At 28.9% G+C, this 26,956-nt stretch overlaps 2 protein-coding genes across 3 annotated transcripts; both read left to right on the forward strand.

Moving 5' to 3' along the window:
- The first annotated feature begins 835 nt into the window (after positions 1 to 835).
- Positions 836 to 2,035, forward strand: LOC121232099 (dCTP pyrophosphatase 1). Its single transcript, XM_041117527.1, has 2 exons — positions 836 to 1,177; positions 1,630 to 2,035. The coding sequence occupies exons 1-2, from the start codon at positions 1,019 to 1,021 to the stop codon at positions 1,879 to 1,881; spliced, it is 411 nt and encodes a 136-aa protein (XP_040973461.1). The 5' UTR covers positions 836 to 1,018; the 3' UTR covers positions 1,882 to 2,035.
- Positions 2,036 to 17,049: 15,014 nt separating this feature from the next.
- LOC121232100 (40S ribosomal protein S2-2) lies at positions 17,050 to 19,142 on the forward strand. Of its 2 annotated transcripts, none has more exons than XM_041117528.1 (2): positions 17,050 to 17,944; positions 18,835 to 19,142. In XM_041117528.1, the coding sequence occupies exons 1-2, from the start codon at positions 17,294 to 17,296 to the stop codon at positions 18,991 to 18,993; spliced, it is 810 nt and encodes a 269-aa protein (XP_040973462.1). In that variant the 5' UTR covers positions 17,050 to 17,293; the 3' UTR covers positions 18,994 to 19,142. The 2 variants fall into 2 exon arrangements, with proteins under 2 accessions (XP_040973462.1, XP_040973463.1); XM_041117529.1 differs by having other exon boundaries at positions 17,059 to 17,930.
- Positions 19,143 to 26,956: the final 7,814 nt, after the last annotated feature.

The raw sequence follows: 26,956 nt of genomic DNA on the forward strand, positions 1-26,956 counted from the left end.
ATAAAAAATAATAAATATTTCAAAATAAAAAGGCGGTTCAATCAGTTTGTATTCATGGGTCAATCAAACTGATGTCTCTTTTCGAACCGGTATCCCGGAATTTAAAAATTTACTTTCAAATTATGTATAACCAAATAATATTTTAATTGAAAGTTAACAATATTAACTTTTTCAATTAATTAATAACATTATAAAAATATAAAACTAATTAGTAACATTATAAAAATGTAAAGAGATAGAAATTAGAATTTAATTTTAAACATATTAAAAGAACCAAAATGGAAAGAAAAAAAACATGGTGAATATCTTTTTATATAATTAGAGACGGAAGGAAATGAAATTCTTTAGGATTAAATTTAAGTTTTTATATCTGCAACATAATATTCTTTCCACGAAATCAAAAAATTGTTGGCATATATATTAAATAAGTAATAAATATGAATTTAACGTGATGTTATTATTTTTATCTTGAGTTTTGAATGTGATCTCTTAAGAAAAGTAATTTTAATAAAATTGATAAATTTTATTTTTTTTCGATTCAGTCATAATTGTTGGAATTGAATAGGAGTCAAATTAATTAGATTAAAAATTGATCAATATAATAGTTCAAATAAATACTTGAATCAATTTTAAAATTATTTTTAAATGAATTACTCGAAATCGATTCAATTTAACTAAAAATAAGTTGAATTGATTTTCTTTATTTTTAATATATATTTAATTTTTTAAAAAAATAATAATTCATTTCATTAAAATAAAAAATTAATCTTTAATTTTTATGGATATGCTAAATGCAACCACCTAATAATTCGAGATTGAATCTACATTTAAAATTATTGCTATTTTTTATACTCATACTCAAAAGTGCTTATCCAATCTCCACTAACCAAATAGTGCTTTTTGTGAGATAAAAGAGAGAGAAACAGTGGAAATAATGGTAGCATCTCCCTTTCTCTCTCTCTCTCTCCGCCATACTTTGTCTATAAATTAGGCATGCGTGTTTCAAAATATGGCATAGATGAGAAATCAGAGAGGTGAAATGGAGAATTCTTATGATAGCATTGGTAGTAAATCAAAGGATGTTTCGCTTAAAGACCTTAGCATCAGGCTTGCAGAGTTTGCACAAGTTAGAGGATGGGATGAATATCATAGTCCAAGGAATCTCTTATTAGCACTAGTAAGTCCACTCTCTAAGCTTTTCCCCATCATCTCTGTTTTACTTCAACTTGATTGAGATTATTGGTTATGGTTATGTTTTAATATGATGTTTGACTTTTTTAAGGTTAAACTTCTTATATAATATATTTTCGAATTTTAATATCCACAATAAATTTCATTTTTTAAAGTTAAAAAAATTAAAAAGTCGCTAATTTAGTGAGACAGAAAAAGGAATATCTAAAATCATATTCTCATACTCGTGTCTTCATATGTTGAGACAAAGTTACTTGAAGAAAACAAAGAAGCAACTTAGGTTTTTGACATGTTTTAGGAAATTTTATATATTGGACACCGAGTGTTAGACTTCAACAAAAATGTAACTTGTGTCTATTGTATAAACATAAACACAAAAGTAAATAATCGTATTAGAGCCTGCCATGTCTTGATTTACGTGGTTTTAAAATAATGCAGGTGGGAGAAGTTGGAGAGCTGTCAGAGATATTCCAATGGAAAGGGGAAGTTGGGAAAGGACTGCCTAACTGGAGTGCTGATGAGAAAGAACACTTAGAAGATGAGCTTTCCGATGTTTTGCTTTATCTTGTTCGTTTAGCTGATGTTTGTGGGCTTGATCTTGGCCAAGCCGCTTTAACTAAGATAATCAAGAATGCTCGCAAATACCCAGTTGTTGTGATGAATCAAAAATCAAAATCTTCTTACAACTAAGGATCAACCCTCCTCTTCCTGGTTTTTGCTGTAGTATTGGAGTTCTCTTTTTTATGAAGCTTACAAACTTTTTGGATCAGGTTTTATTCGAGTTCTTGTAATTGCCGAAAATGGATTTATTTTCCTATATTTGAAGAGTTTAGCTTTATTTTTATTTTTATTAGATATGTTTTAGACATATATACCTTATTTAAATTCAACCGCAAATTGACCCGACTCTTTCAAATATTATCGTAAACAATAAAATAGATTACTAAGTCCATCTAGAACTAACCTAAACATAAATTGAAAAGAATTTAATAATAATTAAGAATGACAACTAGTGCGGTCGGAGATAGATATTGTTAAATTCATCACCACTCCATAACTGATACAATTTATTCTACCATCCACCTTACTCTATTATATACATACAACTAAAAAGGGTAAACTAAAAAATGGTCACTAATTTCTTGTGATTTTTTTTTTGCTGAACTATGAAAAGTTGCATTTTAAAAACTAATGTTATCAACTTCTAATATTTTCATCACTTGACCGTTAATAGTCATTACAACCTTAACGAAAACATGAAGTGCCACATTAGTTGAAATGTTAATATACAATTTGATCCTTGAGGGTCTTATATAACACTTAAAACCATTCATGAGATTCCTACTACGAAGCGAGGGCATTATGGAGTCATTTAGAAGCCTTTTAGGACTTAAAAATTGCATTTTCTTGGAGCAAGTTAATGATCGACTTGAGCCCATTACTATAGATTTTTAAGTTTGAAGTTTACAAGTATCGATACAAGGACCACAAGTATCAAGACTCTGACGGAGGAGAACCAAAAACAAGCCTAAAACACCTCAAAATCATGCTTAAACATCCGCTATCTCTCCTAGACATTCTCAATCATTTTCCAACCTTAAAATACACCAAAATATTATCCAAAACATCACATGTTCACTTATTATAATTAGCCACAATGTCCTCAAACATTTCCACTTAAATTCAATACTTCAATGGACCTAAAACACTATCTTCCACTTCCATACCAATTTTATACCTATATACATGCCACTGTAATTCCACAATTTAACTTCACAATTCATAATCCATACTTTATTGAAGATGAGATATGATTCGTCAAGCCTTACCTGAACTCTTTTCTTACATGACCATTTCCTAAACACTACGCGTTGAAACACTTATTTCATTAGTCACTACTCTTTTCTCACATATATTAAAAACAAAATCATTACTTACCACTAGTTCTTTTAGTTCTTATCTTTCATTAACACTTATTTCATTAGTCATTTACTTCACTTTCTCTTGAATCTTTGTCACTTACCACAATTCCTCTTGATTTGTTATCCCTTAGGAAATGGTGAAGAATTGAGAAGGATACATGGAATTAAATAGGGGCAAATTAGTGTGTTATCAAGGGAATGTCAAGGGCAATGAAGTGTGATTGTCAGGGAGCGTACAATATTCCTATGGCATGCCAATTATGTCCTACTAGTTCTACCTTGTTTATTAAGGCCTTTTCACGACCATTCAATTACGAATATTCTTTTAAATTATTTTCATGCTTTCACTTTATATTTCAATTACAAGGAATAACATGACAAGAATAATTTCACATGATATTCTCAAGTATTTCTCATCATCTATTACTTAATCACTAACTTTTACACAACACTTAACAAGTGTTTGTAAAGTGCCTTGCGTATGTAATAACCAAGTGTGTTGCTTGGTTAAAAGTCCTAAATTTTCAAGGGGAAATTATAGAAGGGAAATGTTTAGATTTTTTGTATAAAAGTGAAGAGTCTAAACTGTTGAGTGTTAGATCTTGAAAACACTTGTTGTACGAGCTACTAATATAGTGAATATTATCTCTGGGCAAGGTGACGTAGATGTAAGGAAATTGAACTACGTAAATATCTATTGTCTTGTTTACTTTTTTGCACTTTACATTTCTTGTGCCTTAAGGAGTTGAAATTGGTCTTGGCACAGCTTGGTTTTACATTCGATTATCAATTTGGACCCAACATTTAGTGTTAAAGCCTACCATTAAACCCACCTAGTGGAATTACTAATATTGATATTAGAAAGAAAATGAAGGTCATCAATATCACGTGTTAGAATTTTAAATAATACTAATATAAAATTAGAACTGTAAACCATGATCTATCATGTCAAATCATTAAGAATAAATAAATAACAGAACTATATGCGGAAGTGTACCTGAATCTATGGATTCCTTGAAACTTTTTGGATCTTGGGGATTTAATCTTCCAAATTAGCACACAAGAAATTCAGAGAATATCTGCTCTCTCTTTCTTAATGATGGGATATTAAAAAAGATATCTTGTGTATAATTTGGGGACTATAACCCTAATATTTATAACCTTGGCATATTAGTTCTAATTAAATTCTAATTAGCCCATCATTAATTAGAATTTGATTAGAACTTAATTACTAGAGTATCTACACATATTTGACCCATACTTTATTTAAAAATTAAAGCCCAATAAAATTTTAACCAAATTAGATCACTTTTAATTTGGGCTAACCTATCATGATAGTAAATAATAACATGTAATTACCCTTATTATATATGTGATGTCCATATTTTCCAACAATCTCCCATTTGGACCACATATATATACTAATTACTCTATAATTACATGTCATTATATAACCTTATGAGCTGAAAATTTTACTATCATATCCAAAAGGTATTCCGAACAATCTCGTCCATTAATTATGTTAAAATAGAACCAAGGCGACTTTCGTTACATATATCGTAACTAAATCCATCCATGATCACGTATATTAACACAACCAAATGACATAGATCAAGTATGGATATGTAGCATGGAAATTACATGCAATATGATCTAAACATGTCTATTTCCAACTGGTCCTCCTTAGTGAGATCAAACCTTACCAAAATCAGAGAGTGAATAAACCAAATAAACTTTATTTCTGCAGAAAATGAACTTAATATCTTTAAACTGAAAATGTGTCTATAACATAAAAGCATTTAAAAAACACAAAATCCCACTAAAACCAAATATCCTTTAAATGACATTACACCCATATGAGCAGTGTGCTATTATAAAACCTTATGTGTAGTTTCTTAGTAAGTGGATCCTCAATCATGGAGTTTATCCTAATATGCTTTATAGGCACCTAGCCACTCTGAACTTTTACTTTAACAACAATGAGCTTAAAGTCTATGTGTTTTGACATTGATGTGCTCCTGTGGCTATTGGAATAAAAGACTACAATTTGTTTTCACAATTTGCACCTTAGTGACAAAATCTTGTATTCATATTCCATCAAAATCGGAGTCTGTATACCTGATGATCTCTAACTGATTAGACCTCAGATATGTGAGCATGTAATCTTTTGTTCTCTGAAAATACCTTATAAAACCTTCTTGGATGTTATCCAATGGTCCTAACCAATGTTGCTTAAAATATCTGCCTAATATCCCAATAGTGTACACAATATTCCAATGTATACGAACCTGAACATACATTAGACTTTCTACTGTTAAAATGTAAAAAATCTAATGCATTTTTTTTTGTAATCTCAAAATCATTCTTAGGGTATTGATTGAGGTTATACTTATTATTGACAAGTAGTATGTCATTAACATATAAAACCAAATATAGAACCTTACTCCTACTAAACTTATGCTATATACGATTATCAATAAAATTCATCTCTAAACCGAATAAGATAATCATTTGGTAAAATTTGTAATATTATTGACGAGAAGTTTGCTTAAGCCCATAGATGAAGTTATTTGCAAATCATTAACTTTGCATTATTAGACACAAAGCTTTCTAATTGCACCATATAAATGTATGATCAATGTTACCATTGAGAAACCATTAACTTAATATTAATCTGATATAGCTTAATGTCAAAATATTCCACTAAAGCCATTATAACCATTCCTCTAGTAGACCTTTTTAATGACATTCATTCTTTAGGTTGTTGAGTTTGTTCTTCTGGAACAATTACCTCATCTTGAATAAGGAATTGTTCAACATTGTCTTATTGAGATTTTAGATTCTCTTCTTAATCAATAATAGGTATGAGAACCTAAACATCATCAAAAGTGATAGTAGGAACTGAGTTAGAATCCAATTCCTCCTCAAAAGCAATGTCACTAACTTTATTTCTCCCCCCAAACTCAACATCTTCAAAGAATATTGAAATTCTCGTCTCAAAAATATTCCTAATTGAGGGATTATAAAACTCATAGCCCTTAGATTGCTCAGAATTTTCTTGACCCTTATACTTTATAGACATCAAAGAAGTCAGAAGTGATGTCATTTCAATATTGTCGTTTTTAGCAAAACGTTTCTCAATTTCGTCAAGTAAAATTTGGCCTGAGTAATCTTTTTAGATTCTTTGCCCCTAAAGGCTTCTGAAATGTTGTACTTAATGATCATTAGACTCATGCAATTTGAACGATCCTACCTCTCAAAATCCCTTTTAACATAGGGGGTGCTTTCTGCAATGAGAGGTATGAGTAGTTCTTCCCTTAATGCAAGGTCTATGTTCATACAGCCAAACACTATAAGTAAATGCCTTTTCCATTCATTAAATTAGTCCCATTAAGCATGTATATAGACTTTATATTAGCAGATATTGTGGCAGTAGAATATGAATTAGCTGAATATAGAACAAAAAATAAATAAAAAGCTCACATCAATATTCAAAAGTAAACAATATAAATTCAGGATAATGGCTAATTCCATCTCAAGATACCAAACACAACATTAATATCAAGTCTTTGGACAGTAATATTAACAGTAAGCGGTACTCTTGTTGTAGCAATCAAACATTGACAATAAACTATGTCAAACAATGAATTAATCTTTGGACTAACTTATTGCTCACATAAAATACCTTATAATTGTCACATATTTATCACCACAGATGTTGTAATTCTGCCAAATATTAACTTACCTTTGGGTTAATTAATAAACGCATGAATCACAAAAACATATAATCATCTTAATATTTCAAATAAACTAATCTACACAAAAGAGGTCACTTTGGCGGCATTTTGTTTCAACTAATTTATTTAAAATATTAGACATCCTTAATTAAAAGCCAAAATCTGAATTTATTTGTTTTAAAATATTTACCGTAATTTCATCTTTCAATCAAATTAAAAGATAATAATATATATTTATATATATTTATCCCAAAACAACATTCAGTGATGTTGGCAAATATAATAATAGCTAAATAAATCAAAATAACCTCACATAAGACTTTAAATTTAAACTAAAATAATTTGAATAAAGGAAAACCTCATATCAAGATATCGGACACTCCATTAATATTTCATCTTTGGACAAAATATTAACTTGTAAGTGATATCTTGGTGTAGTAATCAAACATTGACAATAAGAACATGTCGAATAATAAATCTTCTTTTGGGCAATTTATTACTCACATGTAAAACCGAATAACCGTCACATGTTTATCACCATAGTTGCACATATAATATTATTAACCTTCATTTGGGCCAATCAATATTAACATAACTTAAGTTACATGCACACAAACTTTTATATTTTAAAACAAAATAATTTATATAAAAAAATATCACTTTGGTGACTTTTTGCTTTAATTAAGTTATTTTAAAATATATATAAACATACCAATATTCAAATTTAAATTTCCCCAATAGTCAAATGTCAAAACTATTTTTTTTATTGCTTTATAGACTCTGAAATAACCCAAAATAAGGTTATCTTAATAATGCAATAAAAAATCGAAAACCTTAATTTTTTTGACTTTTTTTTTGTTCCAAAATCATATATATCAAAACCAAACAGAAATAATGTAGTGATTCAAAGTCAAATAATTAATAAGCACATGTATTTATAATTTTGGCATGGATAAAAATACCAAAGCAATTCACGCAAATACATGTATTCATAATGAAATAGCAAAACTTATCCTAAATTTACCATGTAAATCTAAAGTTGTATTTATGATTAAACAGATATTCACATAAATACTAGAAAAATATTTTCAAGCCAATAAATCTAAAAAAAAAAATCATAATAGTTGGCATATCCCACAATTCATACAATAAACCATATCATCATAATTTAACCAAATATTTGGAACCATAAAATGCCAAACTCTAAGATTATATAACCAAATTTAAAACCAAAATATTTAAATATGTATATAGTTGACATGAATTTGCACCAAAGCACCCATAAAATTGAATAAATAACCATAACAAAAAAAAAAAATAACTTCAATGATATCCATCAAAACTTAATTTCACCAATTAAACTATAAAAGATATCTTATTGAATAATGGTTATAAACACCTGTTCACACAAACTATAATCATGCATTAATCCTCAAAATCATTGATATACATAAAATATATATACACGCACAAATATAAAAATAATATTGGCTTGCCCTACATATTTCATGTAAACTCAAATTTATATTCATGACTAAAGGCATTATCATAAAACTTTTTTATATGCACAAATACTAAAAAAAAAATCCCAAATTATATAAAAGTCTTTATATGCGCAACTACCTATGAAAATTCATAGCCACTATATTTAAAAAAATAATCCCAAATATTTTAATTTTAGTCAGATTCCATAAAAACTAAAGCTTACATAAAATAATTATAAAATAAACAAAAAGTAATCATTCGTATATATGAATTGAATTCAATGGTGAATATAATTCATCATAAATAAGGATAAAGGATGATGGTTCCATATTTATTCAACTACAAACTGAAAATTTAAAACAAATAGTGCGAAAAAATATATATCTTACCAACATTCATTTATTCGATTATTAAGTAAATTAACTTTCAAAACCAATTATACAACCCAATTGGAATTCTTCAATTGCAAAAAAGTTGTAAGTCTGTAATTTTAATTTAATAATGACTTTAACCAAAATTTATAAAATAATTGTGTGAAAAGAAGAGAAAGAAATCTCACAAATCAATTTTTATCAATTGATTATAAATAAATAAATAAACATTCTTCTTTCGAATAGCATATGCAAATATTAAACTAGATTATATTTATAAAATTTAAAACTTTATTTAAAGAATCAAAACCCAAAAATTTATCAAGAATCTCAAAGATAATATATAATTAAAATATCAAATCCATAAAATAAAATAAAAACAAATCAATCCAAAATTAATAAAGAATCAATTCATTCTTAATGATTCAACATGACAAAGCTCAGATGCCACTTGTTAGAATTTTAAATCATATCTAATATAAAATTAGAACTGTAAACCAGGATCTATCATGTCAAATCATCAAGAATAAATAAATAACAGAACTATATGCGGAAGCGTACCTGAATCTATGGATTCCTTGAAACTTTCTGGATCTTGGGGATTTAATCTTCCAAATTAGCACACAAGAAATTCAGAGAATATCTGCTCTCTCTCTTTCCTAATGATGGGATATTAGAAAAGATATCTTGTGTATAATTTGAGGCCCATAACCCTAATATTTATAACATTGGCATATTAATTCTAATCAAATTCTAATTAGCCCATCATTAATTAGAATTTGATTAGAACTTAATTACTAAAGTATCTACACATATTTAACCCATATCTACACATATTTGACCCATACTTTATTTAATAATTAAAGCCCAATAAAATTTTAACCAAATTAGATCACTTTTAATTTGGGCTAACCTGTCATGATAGTAAATAATAATATGTGATTACCCTTATTATATATGTGATGTCTATATTTTCTAATATCACGTCCCTCCATGCTTGATGGTTCGAATTATGCGTATTGGAAAGATAGAATGATAACCTTTATCAAGGCTATTATGAATGTGCCTAGAAATCAATTGTAAATGGTTGGGTGCATCTATTTATTAAAGAATTTGACGTCAGGAGGCATAATAGACCATTGAGAAGGAAAGGCTTGAAAGTGCTAATTCGAAGGCTCTCAATGCTATTTTTAAAGGAGTAGATGAATAAGAATGCAAATGAATCTCAAAGCGCAAAAGTGCAAAAGAAGCCTGGGATATTCTCCAGACAACTCATAAAGATACAAGAACTATAAAAAGATCAAAGCTTCAAATGCTTACTAGTAAGTTTGAGAATATGAAGATGTAGGAGAATGAGACTATTAAAGAATTTTATGTCAAGTTATGTAACCTTTTAATTAGGCCTTTGCACTCTGAGAGTAGTATACTAATGTTAACTTGGTAAGGAAGGTTTTTTAATATTTGCTTGACAAATTCAGCATCAAGGCTACTACCATTAAAGAAGCTAAGGATAACGATACTATGCGTATTGATAAACTAATTGGATCTATCTAGACCTTTGAGATCAATCTTGATAAAGCTAAGAGGAGTAAATCTAAAGAGAAAAGTATTGCTTTATAAGTAGCAGGGATAATGCCCATTAAGACTAGCACGGCCATAAAAGACCTACAAGAACAAATTGCTCTACTTACTAAAAACTTCAACAAAACTTTCAAATACAAATGAAGTCAAAGATTTGAAAATTTCAAAAACACTTAGAAAGGAAAATCTAAAGGATTCATCATTAATGAAGAGGCAGCCAAAGACAAAAAGAAGGGGATTTAGTATAGTGAATGTCATGGTTTCGATCACATTCAAGCAGAGTGTGCAAACACCTTGAAAAAGAAGAAAATGTCTCTTTACGTCACTTGGAGTAATGAGGAGTCCAGTAGTGGATCAAACTCTGATGATGAACATTTGAGTAACTATATGGCTTTCACTTCTAAAAACAACATAGAAGAAAATGATTGTGATGAGATCACAGATGAAGTTTAAAATGTTGAGTTCCTAAACAACTATGAGACAATACTAGACAAATAGTAGATGGTCTGTGATGTTAACTCATGGTTGCTGGGTGAGAATAATGAACTCAAAGAAAAAACTCAAAATTTCAAAAAAGAAGTGTAGGACAATGAAACTCAACTAGTAGCTAAGACTGCCAATCATAAAAGAACTTGAAAGGAACTTGAATCCACTAAGGAGATGCTTGAAAATTTCAATGTCAATAATGGCAAACTTGATGAGATTTTAGTTGCTGGTAAAATGAGTCATAGAAAATGAGGCTTATGATTGTTAAATAGAAAGGTAAAGCTATTGCTATTGGTCCAATTGTGTTTGTCAAAGCCTTTGCAATGGTGTTGGGGAATGCTTTACTAAAGCCAAAGTGACCAATGTTGAAAAAATGGTACAAGGTAAATATAAGATTATATGTCACTATTGTGGTGTGCCAGGACATATCAAACCAAGATGTTAAAATATGATTCATGACTTAAGATGGAAGCTAGTTGTGCCTGCACGAGTATCCACTAATACCAACACCAACACCAAATAAACTCAGAAGTTTATGTGGAGGAAAAAGGATCAGGCATGTTTGCTTGTGGCTCACCAATCCTTGTAAGCTATATATGATCATGTTTGGTACTTTGATAGTGGATGTTTTCTCCACATGACTTGTAACATTCAATACTTATCTAATTGTGGTGTTAGATGCATGACGTTTGAAGATGGTAAGAAAGGCCAAAATTCTTGGAAAATGAATTTTAGATGTGCATGGTTTACTTAAGCTAACTAATTTTTCCTTGTTGATGATGGCTAATCTTATTAGCATTAGTTAGTAGTGCGACCAAAGCATACCAGTAAAATTTACCAAAGATAGATGTTGTGTCACATCTAAAGAAGGAGAGGACAATATGAAGGAGTAAGAACTCTTGATAACTATTACAGGTGGTATAGCCATCTCAATGTAACAAGTTCGGTATCAGTAAAATTGAATTGTGGCATAGAAGGCTCGGGTAGATCTATTACAAAAGGCTAAAATGATTGGTGAGATTTGAGGCTATTAGAGGGATGCCTAAGTTAAGAGGAGTGATCTTCCATAAATTGATATGACAAATTAAGCCCTTTTTGACACTTAATGAGCTTGTACTTACGCATTTTAAGGTTTTATTTCATACATTTTAGTAATGATTAGATTGTACTCTAGAATTCAGTTTTATGTATTTTAGTAATTATGAGATTTAAGGCTTTATTGTAGAGCATCCATTGAGGTAAGTATCATGGATACTCATCATTTTCCTAAGTTAGTAATCTTAGGGTTTATGAAATTAAAGCAATAATTGAGCATTTAACGGTGCTTATTAGTGTGAAATTCCCTGGCATTATGATATGAAATAAGTTATTAAATGTGAAGATGTATTTATGTAACCATGAAGTGCTATGTTAATTAAAAATATGACATAAGAATTTTGGGATGCCATGGAAGCATTGGAGGACATGTATCAACCATGTCATTAATGTGGAAAATTTGGTTAAGACCATTATGACAAAAAAATATTCAAAAATGCAAAGTCTGCTTTATGTTGACACGCCCTGCCCGTATCCGTCATCGGAACAGGGTACGGGGCATTACTGGAGCTTATTGAATCATTATTAATTAGGGGAAAAAGTAAAATAAAGTAAACATGTAATATTTAATAAATTCGTATAACATGGTAATTAACTTACCGCTTCTCTATATTCAACATAATTATGCAAAGTATAATTATTTGAATTGATCATGAGCCCTAATACCTATTCTTATCACATTGTTAGTCATATAATTCATATAAATATCAAGAAACATGTATGGGCTCAACTTTCATTAATTTTCTCATATGCATATACTTTTACACATCATTTATTCACATAACTTATACCAATCATATCTATGTATTTTAAATATGCTTTCATAACAATTTGTCTTGATTTCAGACTATCTCACATTGGAGCTTTACTCATCAAATTATTTGAAATACTATCTTTATACAAATAGTACACTTGAGCTGCACAATTCTATAATTATGAACGAACACATTTATAAAATATATTCCATATGTTCATATATCAAATATATAACCATCAATTTCTTGTGTTTCAGATAAATATATATAACCATACATAAGCATGCCATTTATTATTTCTTCCTATCTATCACAATTTCAAATGACAGGTTCATGTGAATGAGCTCAATAATAACCATGAAAATACTTGCAACATTCTTTCACATATGTTCCACTTATAACATATATATATTTTTTTATATTTGGCTTGACATTTACTAAGCAATAACGTATATTCATTTATTAGGCAATATCAAATATTCAAATTATTCTTTAACATATATAACATTTAATTCAAACATGAATTTATAATATTTTTTATTTTAACAAAGTTTAACATTTACCAAATATAATTGAGCATGTGATCAATTTATCCATAAGTCACTCACATATTTTCCTCCTCCTCCTTTCCATTCCACATCCTTAATGTATATAACACGCTTATAAGTAACATTATCTATAATTTCACTATTTACTTATATTTATATTCCAAAGTTGTCCATTCATGTCATAGTCACTAAATTATTTTTAACTTGAGCTATGGAGCTCTAAATTAATATCCGCTAATTTTTCCTGAAACTAGACTTACATATCTTCTTACCATAAAATTTTCAGAATTTTTGGTTTAGCCAATAAGTACAATTTATTCTTTAAAGTCACCCCTGTTTTGCTGTCTGACAGTTCTTACCCTTCTTCACTAAAAATTAATTATCTACTCGTACGGGATTCGAATAATATTTCCATTTATTTCTCTTGAAAATAGACTCATTCAGGATTCTAAAAATAATTTAAGCCCCTAATTATTTTTTTTCAATTTTTGATGATTTTATAAAGTCAGAACAGGGGAACCCGAAATCATTCTAAGCTTATCTCACAAAATTTATTATATCTCATGATTTACAATTCTATTGCTTACATAGTTTCTTCTATAAGAAACTAGACTCAATAAGATTTAATTTCATATTTTATTCCTCCTCTCATTCGATTTCTACAATTTTTGGTGATTTTTCAAAGTTAGACTACAGCTGCTGTCCAAAACAGTTTTAGTGCAAAATGTTTATTTTCATTTTTACCCCAAATTTCACAGTTCATACAATTCAGTCCTTATTCAATTAACCACTCAATTGAGCTAATTTTTTTCAATTAATACTTTAGTCTATCATTTTAAACTACTTCATAATCCCTGAAAATCAAAACTTTAGCACTAGACCTTAATTCCAAACTCTTTCATAATTAGGTCATAAAATCAATTTCCATTAATTTTACTTGATAAAATCATCATATATCAAAATTAAAGCTTAAATTCCATATTTATTTATCATATGCTTCCAGCACTCATCCATAGCAACTTTAAAATTTAGCCATGGAATAAAAAACTAATGACATAGTAAGTTGGACCCAATTGTAAAAATCCAAAATCTTAGAAATTTCAGGAGAAAGCAAGAATTAAACTTACATGAAGCTAGAGTATGAAAACCAGCATGACTGTTTTTCAGCTGATGAAAATGAAGAGAATTCTAGATATTCCAATTTGGTCCCATTTTTATTTAGCTAATTTTGGCAATTTTCAAAATTTGCCCTTATTTCACCCATTTCCTGATTTTTCTCAGTTATTACCGCCCAAAATATCTCTTTTGGGCTTATTTTCACTTAGGTCTTTCCTCATTTGACAATTAAGCTATTTAATCCTTTTAGCTATTTAATCCTTTTAGCAACTTTTACACCTTTTTCAATTTAGTCCTTTTTATTTAATTAATCACCCAAACGTCAAAATTTTCTAATGAAAATTTAATACTACCTTATTGAAACTCCATAAATATTTATAAAAATATTTATGGCTCAGTTTATAATTCTGAGATCTCGATACTTTTTTTTTCTTAATTTCTTGACCAAATAAATCTTTATAAAACACAATTTACTATTTCAAAAATCTTTTAAATGCTACATTTGGCTCATAAATATTAAATAATATAATCACGAGTTCATTTTTCAGATTTGGTGGTCTCGAACCACTGTTTCCTACATCGTTGAAATTTAGGCTATTACATAAGCTTAAATATCAAAATGACCATAAGATTTGATGGAAAGCTCTTAATATACTTACCTTGTTTTTAAGTTGATTTATTTAAATTGTATTGAATATAATATTGTATGATAATATTTAAATGTGATAACAAAGATATTTGTGAAGGTCCGATGGTAACTGCCCTAAATTTGGCAGTTACGACGACATTTTTGCAATAACAAAAGGGTTCTCTACTCCATTCCTTTCATCAGTGACAACATTGTCACATCAAGTCATTACTTGTTGTCGCAATAAGGGTTGGAAACAGGAACTTCATAGTTGAATTAGTAACCTCTTTGTCGCGACAAAACCTTCCTCATTGTCACAACAGGAATTGGGAAATGTAAACTTCTTGGTTGAATCAGCAACATCCTTGTCGCAACAAGGCTTTTTTAGTGGTCACGACAAGGACTCTTCTTGCATAAATTTCTAAGCTCATTTGAATGTGAAAACGACCTAATTTACCTTATCAATCTATGGCGCATCATTTAACTATGTCGTGCGATGTTAAAATTGGTTAATGACATGGACACTACTTTATAAATGATTTCCAAATGAGATCTCCTTATGGAGAAGTACTTGAAAGATCTAAATTTTAATAAAATTGTATAATGCCATGATTGAAACTACTAATTTATGTTATATTGTTTTTGAACTTAGTTTTATTTGAAGCATAAATTACTGAAAATATTGAACAAAGTCCTAGAGGCTTAGATGAATGGTTTAGGATATGATTGGCATGCTAATAGGGAACGTTTATTTCTGACTGATAGGAGATGCGATTTCGAACATGGTTTAACTTTTGGGTGTAACAATTCGACGTGATACTGTTCTGGCCTTTGGGCATATCACTTTGGTGTGATATTGTTTTTGGCCTTCGGGCATAGCACTTCGGTGCGTTTTATTACTATATTATTCTATTACTGCACTGAACTGTAAAGAATTGCTTGTTACTAAGATGAAATAATCATTGTCTTGATAAAAAAGGTCTAAGTAAACATTTTATAATGTTACTAAGGTGAAATGTAAATAGGTAAGTCCTTAAAGACGCAAGTGTAAATGAATGAACAAAGACTTAAAGTTGGTAACTAAGTTCTGAAGTGATATGAACCTCCTATAAAGGACTTGAATATGAATTTCGGAATTGTACTAGCTAATGAACCCTTAAGTTGTAAGGGAGTCCATAATTTTGGTAAATTTGACTGAAAAAGCAATTTAAAACGACTTAGTAAAATATTTAATTTTAAGGGCTTAACATTAGTTATTACGTTAGTTGTTTAAAATGCGTAAGAATGAATTTGTTAATGAATCGCTCGCATCATCAGACATAATTGTTAAAGGATTAGTGACATGTATACAAATTCTCATATTATTTAGAAAGTTTCATATTGTTTATCAACATGTTTTAAATCTTTTTGGAAACTTGTTTAGCTAAAACCAATATCTTGTCAATTTGAATGTATTTATGCCTTTCATTTTATGTCCAATTGATTTATAATTATTTGAGTGATGAATAATGTGATTAAGTTTTAAAATACCATGAAAAATTAAGTGTTACGGTGACTTGTACGGTTTGTCAAGACGGATGAGGAATTTTACATACAGTAAATATACAAAAATAACAAAATGTTAGTTGTTGATTGAAATTAATAAATTATGGTAAGTTACTATTCATGAATTTACTATGATAATAAAATGCCTGTAACTTGTTAAAGTTAAAAAAAAAAAAAAGAAGAAAGAATATTTCAATTCATATAAGCCTATTTGACTTCAACAAATTCAAATAAAAATAATTTAAATTAAAAAAATTAAATCTAAAATAATTCTAGCTTGAAATAATCTCAAGCCGAAGGTATTTAATTTAAAAAATAATTAAGTTTAAATTGATACAAATTCAAAGAAAATTTAGTACAAAGTCTAAGAATGAGCAATTGATTTAGTCGGTTGTTTTTTTCAAATTTGAAGACATCAAAATCTCTCTTCGATGAAATTGACATTAATTGGATTGGTTTTTTCAATTAACCGATTCAAATTCTAAAAATATTATAATATAAAATTAGTTTTTTTTATCAGTTCAATTTTGAGATTCTAAAATTAAGATTTGATCAATAAAACTAAACCGATAACCAGCAAAACTGAAAAAATTAACACAATAGACTTTTTGGATATTTCAGTTAGAATGGGTTTTCTACTCTCCCGTACTACAAACTAAATTGAATCGGAATACAAAGATAAAACACATACATTGCCTGTTGTACCATAGACCATAGATAGCCCATAAACCCTAAAAGGGCTAAAACCCCTATCTTCATATACTCCTATAAAACCTCTTCCTGCCGTTTTTGCTCCTTCCTTCATCTCTACATCCCTAAACAAAAAGCAAATAATGGCAGAAAGAGGCGGCGGCGAACGCGGTGCTTTCAGGCGTGGCTTCGGCGGCGGGAGATCCGATCGTGGGCCAAGAGGTCGGCGCCGTGGCCGCAAGGATGAGGAGGAGAAATGGGTTCCTGTTACAAAACTTGGCCGTTTGGTCAAATCGGGAAAAATCACATCCCTCGAACAAATCTACCTCCACTCCCTCCCCATCAAGGAGTACCAAATCATCGACCAACTCGTTGGCCCTTCACTCAAAGACGAGGTGATGAAGATCACTCCCGTCCAGAAACAAACACGCGCCGGTCAGCGCACTCGTTTCAAGGCATTCGTTGTCGTCGGTGACGGAAACGGGCACGTTGGGTTGGGGGTGAAGTGCAGCAAAGAAGTAGCGACGGCAATAAGAGGGGCGATAATATTGGCCAAGTTGTCGGTGATACCAGTAAGGAGAGGCTACTGGGGGAATAAGATCGGGAAGCCTCATACAGTGCCGTGTAAGGTTACCGGAAAATGTGGTTCGGTCACTGTTAGGATGGTGCCAGCTCCTAGAGGTGCGGGGATTGTGGCTGCTAGGGTGCCCAAGAAGGTGCTTCAGTTTGCTGGGATTGAAGATGTTTTCACTTCTTCAAGGGGTTCCACCAAGACTCTTGGTAACTTTGTCAATGTATTGTTTCCACTTCCTTCGTAAATTTTACTTGTTTGAATTATTGTTTAAAGGTTGTTTATGGAATTAGATACAATAGGAAATGGGTTGCTAAATCATTTATTTTCCTGTTTTTGAACTTTAGGATTGTTTAACATTGATTCTTTGATACCATGAGTTATTATGAACTAATATATTGAGTTTTGTTAATTAGTTGTATAGAAATTTTACTTGTTTGAAGATTGTTTATGGATTTTGATGTATTTGGAAATTGGTTGATAAAATGTTTCAGTTCCCAGTTTCAAAGCCTTAGGATTGTTGTTTACCATTGTTCCTCTGATACCCTGAGTTATATGTTACTGATGTATAGATGATTTTGTGCATGATTTTAAGTTATGCTGGTTCAATGAACCATATGTATATTTATTCTGTAAAGCATGGTATTGCTGCGGTTCCATTATCTTCAATTTACCTTGCATAGATTCCGATGGAGTTGTTGAACATATTAATTGGTAAATGTTGGTGGCATCAGCATGATTTCAATTCTTGAAGTGCTATATCATTCTTCAATTCTAGGTAAATGTTGGTAAATTTCTGTGCAAATATAGCCAGTGGAAGCTTTGGGTTTGCTTAGGATATGAATTACTTGTCTAGGTAGGCATAACTGATGTTCCCAAAAATTTCCAGCCAGGCTCAAAAACCTGGCATGTTAGAAAAAAATAGGTGATTGATGCTTCTTTTATGTTTGTTTAATATTTCTTTGGCTTGGTCGAGATCGTGTGATATGCTAACTTGTTTGTTGACTGACCAACTATTGGCTCTATTTTTAAATCATTGCATACTGCTACCTAGTGCTTGTATATTGTTTGGCAAATTAGTATGCTTTCTTATTGTTGCAAATGTAAATGTAGGCCACCTTCGAGTGTCTTCTGAAAACTTATGGTTTCTTGACTCCTGATTTCTGGAAAGAGACTCGATTCACAAGATCTCCTTTCCAAGAGTATACTGATCTGTTGGGAAAGCCATCAAAGACGCTCGTACTCGAGGATGTCGAGAGAGTGGATGTATGATGTGCCTTCAGAGCCTTAGAATAGTAAAATATCAAGTTCCTTTTTGTGTAGTTTAAGTTAAAATGATGCTATCTTCACTCTTTTTGATTGCTTTTGTATTGTCAGAGAGATATTTGGAATTTCAGCAACCGCATATTGTTTTTCTCTTACATGGGTTCTTTATAATGTTGCAGTTTACATGAGTTCTATTTTCCTTTTGCCTAATCTGCTGATTCTGGATCAGGATTATACAGTGCATAATATATACATACGCGTATACAGTATACAATCTCGAGTAGAAGTGTCGGATACAAATGCGCTATCAATCTTTTTCTTAATTTGTCCTAGGGATGGCAATAGGTCGGATATTTGCAATTTTTGTATTATTTAAATTTGAATCTGTAAATCTGCTTAAAAATCTAAATCTGCAGATTATCTGATATTTGAGTAATTAAATACTATTATTTGTCCAATATTTGAATCGGTATAAAATTTGAATTTCATATTTCATATTTTTAATCATACGTTGGATATTGGAATCTGTAAAATTTCCAATTTAATTTTCAATTTGATTTCGTAAAATAATATAAAATCAAACAAAAGTAATAAATTTAATAAAAATTTATTTATAATTAATAAATGTAAACAAACAAAAATAATTATATAACAATCCAAACAAATTAAACATAATAAATTCATAACAATTTAAATATACTTAATAATTTAAACCTAAGAATTCCTAACAATCTACTAAAAAGAACAAAAAAAAAAATCTAAATTTAACATTTTAAATTGTGTCGGATATTTCGCAAAAATCCAAATATGAATTTACAAAATAATTTAAAATCAAGCTAAAGAAATTAATTTTAAATAAAATATATTCATAATTAACAATAAATGAAAATTAAAAAAATTAAATAACAATACAAACAAATTAAACATAATAATTTAAAAACAATTTAAATATATCTAACACTTTGAAATTACTTAATTACTTAACTTGTGGTAATTGTATATATTATAATTTTCTATAAAATTACTTACATGATTAGGGTTTAAGGTTAATATCATAAATAAGATATCGTAAAATTAATTATACGTTTAGGGTTTAAAGTCTAAATATTATTAATATAAAAAATTAGTTATATAGGGATATATATCATTAATAATTTACTTTAATTATATAATGTTTATTAAATATAATTATATCCCATGTTATAAAAAAATTTATATTGTCATATCTATTTTAATTATATAAATATTAATTAGTTTTTCAAAATTATAGAATCTGATGATTTCATGTCATTGTTTGATTAGATTTATGAATACAAAAGAATATGATTTAAAAGAAGGTAAATGACATTTAAAAAATAAAATGTTAAAAGAAAATATTTTTTAATAAAAATATTATATTTAATTTTATTATTAATTATTATATTTAATTTTACAAAATATTTTATTCTGCTTTTATATGTCACTTATGAATTTGTGTAAGTTATAATCAATATTTAAAACAAGTATTGTTTGTTAAAGCTTGGGTTTATACATAAGAGGTTTTGGGTTTAAATATTGTTGGAAGTATTTATTTTGTAACTAATAAGTTTGGATATTCGAGTGGATCTATCTGTATCCGCTTCAAATTTACAACGAACTATAATTTTAATATCTAAATAAACAAAATTCAAATCGGATATCCACATATATCTAAATCCATAATTCGAAATGCGGTTTGCTTGGAACAGGGTATTAAATGAACTAAACTGGAATGAAGTGGGGATTTCAGTATATATTTGTTTGTTTTGTTTGTTCGTGTTTGGTTATATTTGTTTAAATTTTAAGCTTTAAATATTAATAATTATTACTCTCATCGTCCCACTAAAATTTTTAGTGGTCAAAATTTTATTATTTTAACATCTTATTCTTCAATATTTATCATGAATAAAAAATGAAAAAATATTTTATAGAAAATTATAATTTTTATGAAAATTTAATTAATTTAAATATTTAAAATAATTAAAATAAAAATTTAAAAATTTGACTAAAAATTGCCAACGGTGATATTTTTATTGAGGCAAAAGGAATATATTATAAATATATATAATAAGTAATTTAGCGTGTAAAATAACATTTTGAGAATACACATTTATGTGAAAATTACAATATATTAATTGTAAAATATATAAATAATGTAATATATGGTCTGAAGCTAAACGTATAAAATTAAAATGAGCCCAAATTAATATAGATAAATTATGAGTGAAAAGAAATAATGTAAGTAAATAGATGTGATAAAAGAAAATTATATGTGCTCCAATTGCTTTCCACCCCATATTTCTATAAAAGTTTAAAATGCATTCATGTTAAGAAGTAAGAGATGCTACCCTGTAATAATTTTACACAGTTCTTTATATGTTGAACACCTTATAATTTATTTTTTTTTAAAAATTTCAAAACATCAAAATCTTAATTAAAATGTTTACAATGTACTAGATTTATTGTTGCTGTAATCAATAAAGTTTGAATCATATTTTAATAATAATAAAAATGGTATATGGCAGGTAAAAATTAAATAGAGACTGCACCTTTGTGAATGCAACCATGGCCTTTTGTGAACATGTCTGACAATTTTTTCCCTAATACGACATAATTTTAATAAGTTGATTTAATATGCATATATTTATGGGTTAATTTGTTATGGTAAGAATATAATTTACAATTGGGTATTCGATTTTTTAAAAAGAAATTTTTTAATTTAATTTATTATCGTTGTGCTCTTTAGATAGTATCTTTATTTTTACCATATTACATAAATGCGTTTTATCATTACTCCAGCCAAAATTCATTATCTTCGGACATGTAGATATAAAATAGAATTAAATTAGTTCAAATAGGTAAGCTGATTGGATTATAAATATCGAATTTTTAGCCATTGATTTTATCTGGAATAAAATTTTCATCTTTTTCATAAATTCATGTGACTATTTCGTTGAAGAAATGAATATTTAAAGTTTCGTAATGATAGTCAAATACTTTTTTGTGCTTTTTCAACCTCAGAATTTTATTGCTCTAATTCATGGACTATTTTCGAAAAACTCATCAAACTTTAGAGGAATGTTCAACTCTAAAAAATCAATAAAAATATATAAGAAATACAAATGTTAAGACATACATTATTTGCATTTACCAAGACATCTTAATCAATATTTTCATGTACTATTTGACTAGATAATGATATTAGCAAAAAGAAAAGAATTAAATAGAAATCACGATTATTTGCTTTTAATTATTTATTTTATTAAATAGTTAGTTGATATAATTGAGTATGAAATAAATTATCAAAGTAATGATGAATATGATTGTGCTGGCATGAAATCATGTTATAAATTATTCATATTATGATATGTATGTGCTCAAATAATAAGTGTTGACATTTTAAGGTTTCCTATGATGATATGTATCCATGTATTGCCATTAAAGATTTTGGCAACATCATGATTGATAATATGTCTCAAAGGAATTGAACTCGTAAGTGGTTGTGATCAAAATTATACTATCATGATATTGTGTTACATATATTGAATTATAGCCTATGATACGATGATGATATTATGATGATCAACATTGATATGTGTTATAATTGTCGAAACTATTTTTTTTAAAACGGAAATCGACTTTGTTTGAAAATAAAAATTAAAACGGGAGTCGCCACCAATCTTTATTTGGTGTGATTGAATCACCTTTGTTTTAATAAAATGTTTTAATTTACTAAAACAGTATTTTTGGTCTACGAAACTTGATAGAACGGGTTCGGGAGTCGGTTACGTGCGAGAAATGGTTAGCACCCTCGTCACGCTCAAAATTGGTACTGAATTGATTAGTTAATGTCTTAATGTTGAAAGTTGAAGTCGAGAACAGATTTAAAATACGATATTTTTTTTATTAATGTCGATTTCAAAAACTCTTGAATTAGATCAAAACGATTGCTAAAGATTTCTTTGTCTCGAGATATTGGAGTATCACATCCCGTAAGTTAGGACGCGATGCCTTGAACTTCAGAGCGCAAGTTTATCTTTAATTTGAATTGAAATTTCCTGTGTTTTGGAACTTAAAAGGATATTAGGCCATTTAGGTTTAACGAGAAAACCTAAATCCTGTAAGTTAGGGCACAATTCCTCGAATTTCCTAAAACGCGAAATATTGCCTTATTTAGAAAATTTTCTTTTTGAAATATAGTGAGTATGATATTTAACAACATACATTATTTTGTTTGGAATAAAATGAAGCGATCTATATTGAATAAAAACGTTGGAGCTTAATGTATGATATGATTTAAACTAGATAAAACAAAAAATATAACATAGAGCATATGAATAATATAACACGAATACAATATTATACAAGCGAATGTCAATAATATGAAAATACGAATGAACGAATTATAATACACAATGGCAAAAATCACACAACACTTATTATTTAGATACCCACAATAATAATCAAAGGATGAAATAATAACATAAAGCCATTTAAAATAAATAATGAAACAATTTTAAATAAGTAATACATAAAAAATAAGTTTTAAAATAGATACTATAAAAAAAACAATTTAAAGGGAATAGTATAATACAATCTAAAATAATTAATACGCAACTTAATTTAAAATAAAATAATGCAACATAAAATGAATAATATATATAACAATTTGAAAGAAAACATAGAAAGGCTAAAATAAATAATATGTAAAAAATAAATTTAAAGTAAATAATATATAAAAAATATATAAAACGATTTAATATAAGTAATATATGAAATCTTAAAATAAATATTGATAAAAGGTTTACAATAAATAATAAAAGAATTTAAAATAGTTTACATATAAAATAGTATGACAAAATAACATATAAAAACTTAAAATAGATAATATATATAAAATGGTTTAACATAAATAACGTATAAAAATATTTAGAATAAATAATATGAAAAAAGAAATTTGAAATAAATAATGTATAAAAACTGTCTAAATAGAAAAATATATGTACATGAATAATCTAAAATAAATAATATATAAAAGTTTAAAGTATATAAATAGTTTCAAAATAAATAAGGTATAATAGTTTGAAATAAATAATATATGTAGAATTCATGAATTTTTATCAATATGTATGAGAATAATATCTAGAAATAAGGATTAAATTGCAAGAATTTTATTTTCCTGACCCTAAGGATGAAATCGTCATTAATTAAAAGTTTAGGGGCAAAATGGTAATTTTTCCTAGAGCATTAATTAAATGCATTAGAATATGAAATGAATGAAAATGATGATCAAATTTATTTATAAAGATCCGGACGACTCAAAAATGAGACTTGATCGTGGAAAATAAAAGATATCGGATTAATGAAATTATAAACACAAACAAGCAATGAGGTAAGTTTGTGTAACTTGAATTGTATTTTAAATTCTTGAAATATGTGGTTATGTGATGAAAAAATGATTTGAATGTTCAATTCATGATAATTGATGAAATATTACTAATACTCGATATAAATTGAAAATAAAGCCCGGTTGAATGAAAGGAAAATTCGATGGATCTTTGAAAAGGAATTGACGGTAAAAAGGATCTAGCTCGGACGGGTGATCCTATTCTGATACAGCCCTCCCGAAGAATACGTGTAAAATGGATTTAGCCCGGACGGGTAATCCGAATTAAGGTCTGAATTTAGCCTGGACTAGTAATTCAGATCCAAGCTCATTAGAGTAATTGTCATTGCAGGGGATTTAGCCTGGACTGGTAATCCCGACAATACTCTATGAGTTTATATTACGGGGGATTTAGCCTGGACTGGTAATCCCACTGCAAGGATGAGGTTCGCGGGAGTGTGCTCTCTGATATGAAATGTGTAAGACCATGGTTGAAAGATACCATGGCAACGTGATATGAAATGAATAAGACCATGGTTGAAAGATACCATGGCAACGTGACATGAAAAGAATAAGACCATGGTTGAAAAATACCATGGCAACCTGATATGAAATGTGTAAGACCATGGTTGAAAGATACCATGGCAACCTGATATGAAATGAATAAGACCATGGTTGAAAGATACCATGGCAACGTGACATGAAAAGAATAAGACCATGGTTGAAAGATACCATGGCAACATGACAGGAAGTGAATGAGTAAGACCATAGTTGAAAGACACTATGGCATCATGTCAAAAATAAATAAGACCGTGGATGGGAGACGCTATGACATCTATTGAACAATTGATATTCAGGTAATACTTATCAGATAACGAATGGTTATATGAAATGGTTGTGTGAAATGTTTACAAGAACTGGTCATATGGAAATATATGTACAAAATAGTTGTATGAAATAATTATGAAGATAAATAAACGAAATAAGTATAAGTACATGGAATATAATTTATGTCAAGTTTGATATAAACTATTACCGGAATAAATATACATAAAATATATGGAAATGATGGAGCATGAAATATTGATATAATGAAATGAATGATATATGCTTATGAAGAAACGGTAAGAGCATGATATGTTTCATGACATGTACATATATGATTAACTTTGATATGTTGATACAAGGAAATTATGTAAGTTGAGACTATTATTAAACTCAAGTGCGATATGTAGAGAAAACAAGTATATCAATGTTGAATTTAGATGAAATGTGTGCAAGTATACTTACAATGATGTTGTTTGACGCTTAGACAAGTGCCAAACTATTGATTGAACGGTAACATGTTCAATTATAAGGAGCAATTGAAATAGTAAGTACTTAGATGAAAATAAAATTTAAGATTTTGCGAAATTTTTTTTTATAATCCCGATTTAATTCCGGTTGGTTTCTAATGTATGTTGGGGCTTCGAGGGCCCAACAGAGAGACGTTATGATTATTTCTAAAATATGAATAATAAATGACTTAGAATTATCTGAAAATATTTAGTAAACTCCGGTAATGCCTCGTACCTTATTCCGGCAATGGATTCGAGTAGGGGGTGTTACACTATTTGCAGTTACGAAATTGAGAATACTCTTCATGTACTTCGAGATTGCTCAACAGCGAAGGAAGTTTGGTTGCATGTCATTCTTATCAATAGGCAACGTCATTTCTTCTCTAGATCCTTACATGATTGGTTGACTTTTAATATTGGCTATCATGTGCAACTGTCTGGACGAGGGGTAACTTGGTCTTGTTTTTTTGGCCTAATTGCATGACTTATTTGGAAAAAACAGTAACTTGTTCATTGTTCAAGATATCACTTGGACGGCTTTTGAGATTGTTAAAGCTTCCTTTAATTGGGCGCAACAATTTGATTTCAGTTATAGAGACATCCAACACCCCCCTCAAACAATTGTTTCCTGAGCACACATGGCTAATACATGGGTTAATTTGTTTATTAATTGTGCATTTGCTAGTGGTGATGGAAGTGCTATTGCTAAGGGTGTTCTACGTTACCAGCATGGGAATTGGATCTTGGGGTTTAGTCATTTCTTAGGACGATGTTCAGTTTTCGAAGTGGAACTATAGGGAATCTTAGATGGTTTATTTGTGATACTCAGTAAATGATTTAAAAGGGCCACGAATAATCTAGAGGTTACTAGGGCTCTATAAGAAAATTTGAAGACAGACTCTGGTATTACTGTGCTCAGGAGGGATCGAAGAATTATGAGAACTAAAGGGTAGTGGTGCATCAGTTATGTTCCTAAATTTTTAAACCAAGTTGCTGATTGTTTGGCTAAGCTAAGTTTAATGGGAAAATCAAGTCTTTAGGTTTTTTATAGCACCCAGATTGAAGTTTTAGAGCTCGTTCAACAATATAAGGCTAATGATGCTTTTGTTCAAATTATTTTGATGTAATTATATTTTTGTGTTTTTCATAATAAAAAAAAAGGGAACTTTTGAATTGAATTTGCATAATCATGTTTTGGTTATTGCTATAGCATTTCATAACTCTAATC

This window comes from Gossypium hirsutum, chromosome A07 (assembly GCF_007990345.1).
Source record: "Gossypium hirsutum isolate 1008001.06 chromosome A07, Gossypium_hirsutum_v2.1, whole genome shotgun sequence".
Classification (NCBI taxonomy): Eukaryota; Viridiplantae; Streptophyta; class Magnoliopsida; order Malvales; family Malvaceae; genus Gossypium; species Gossypium hirsutum.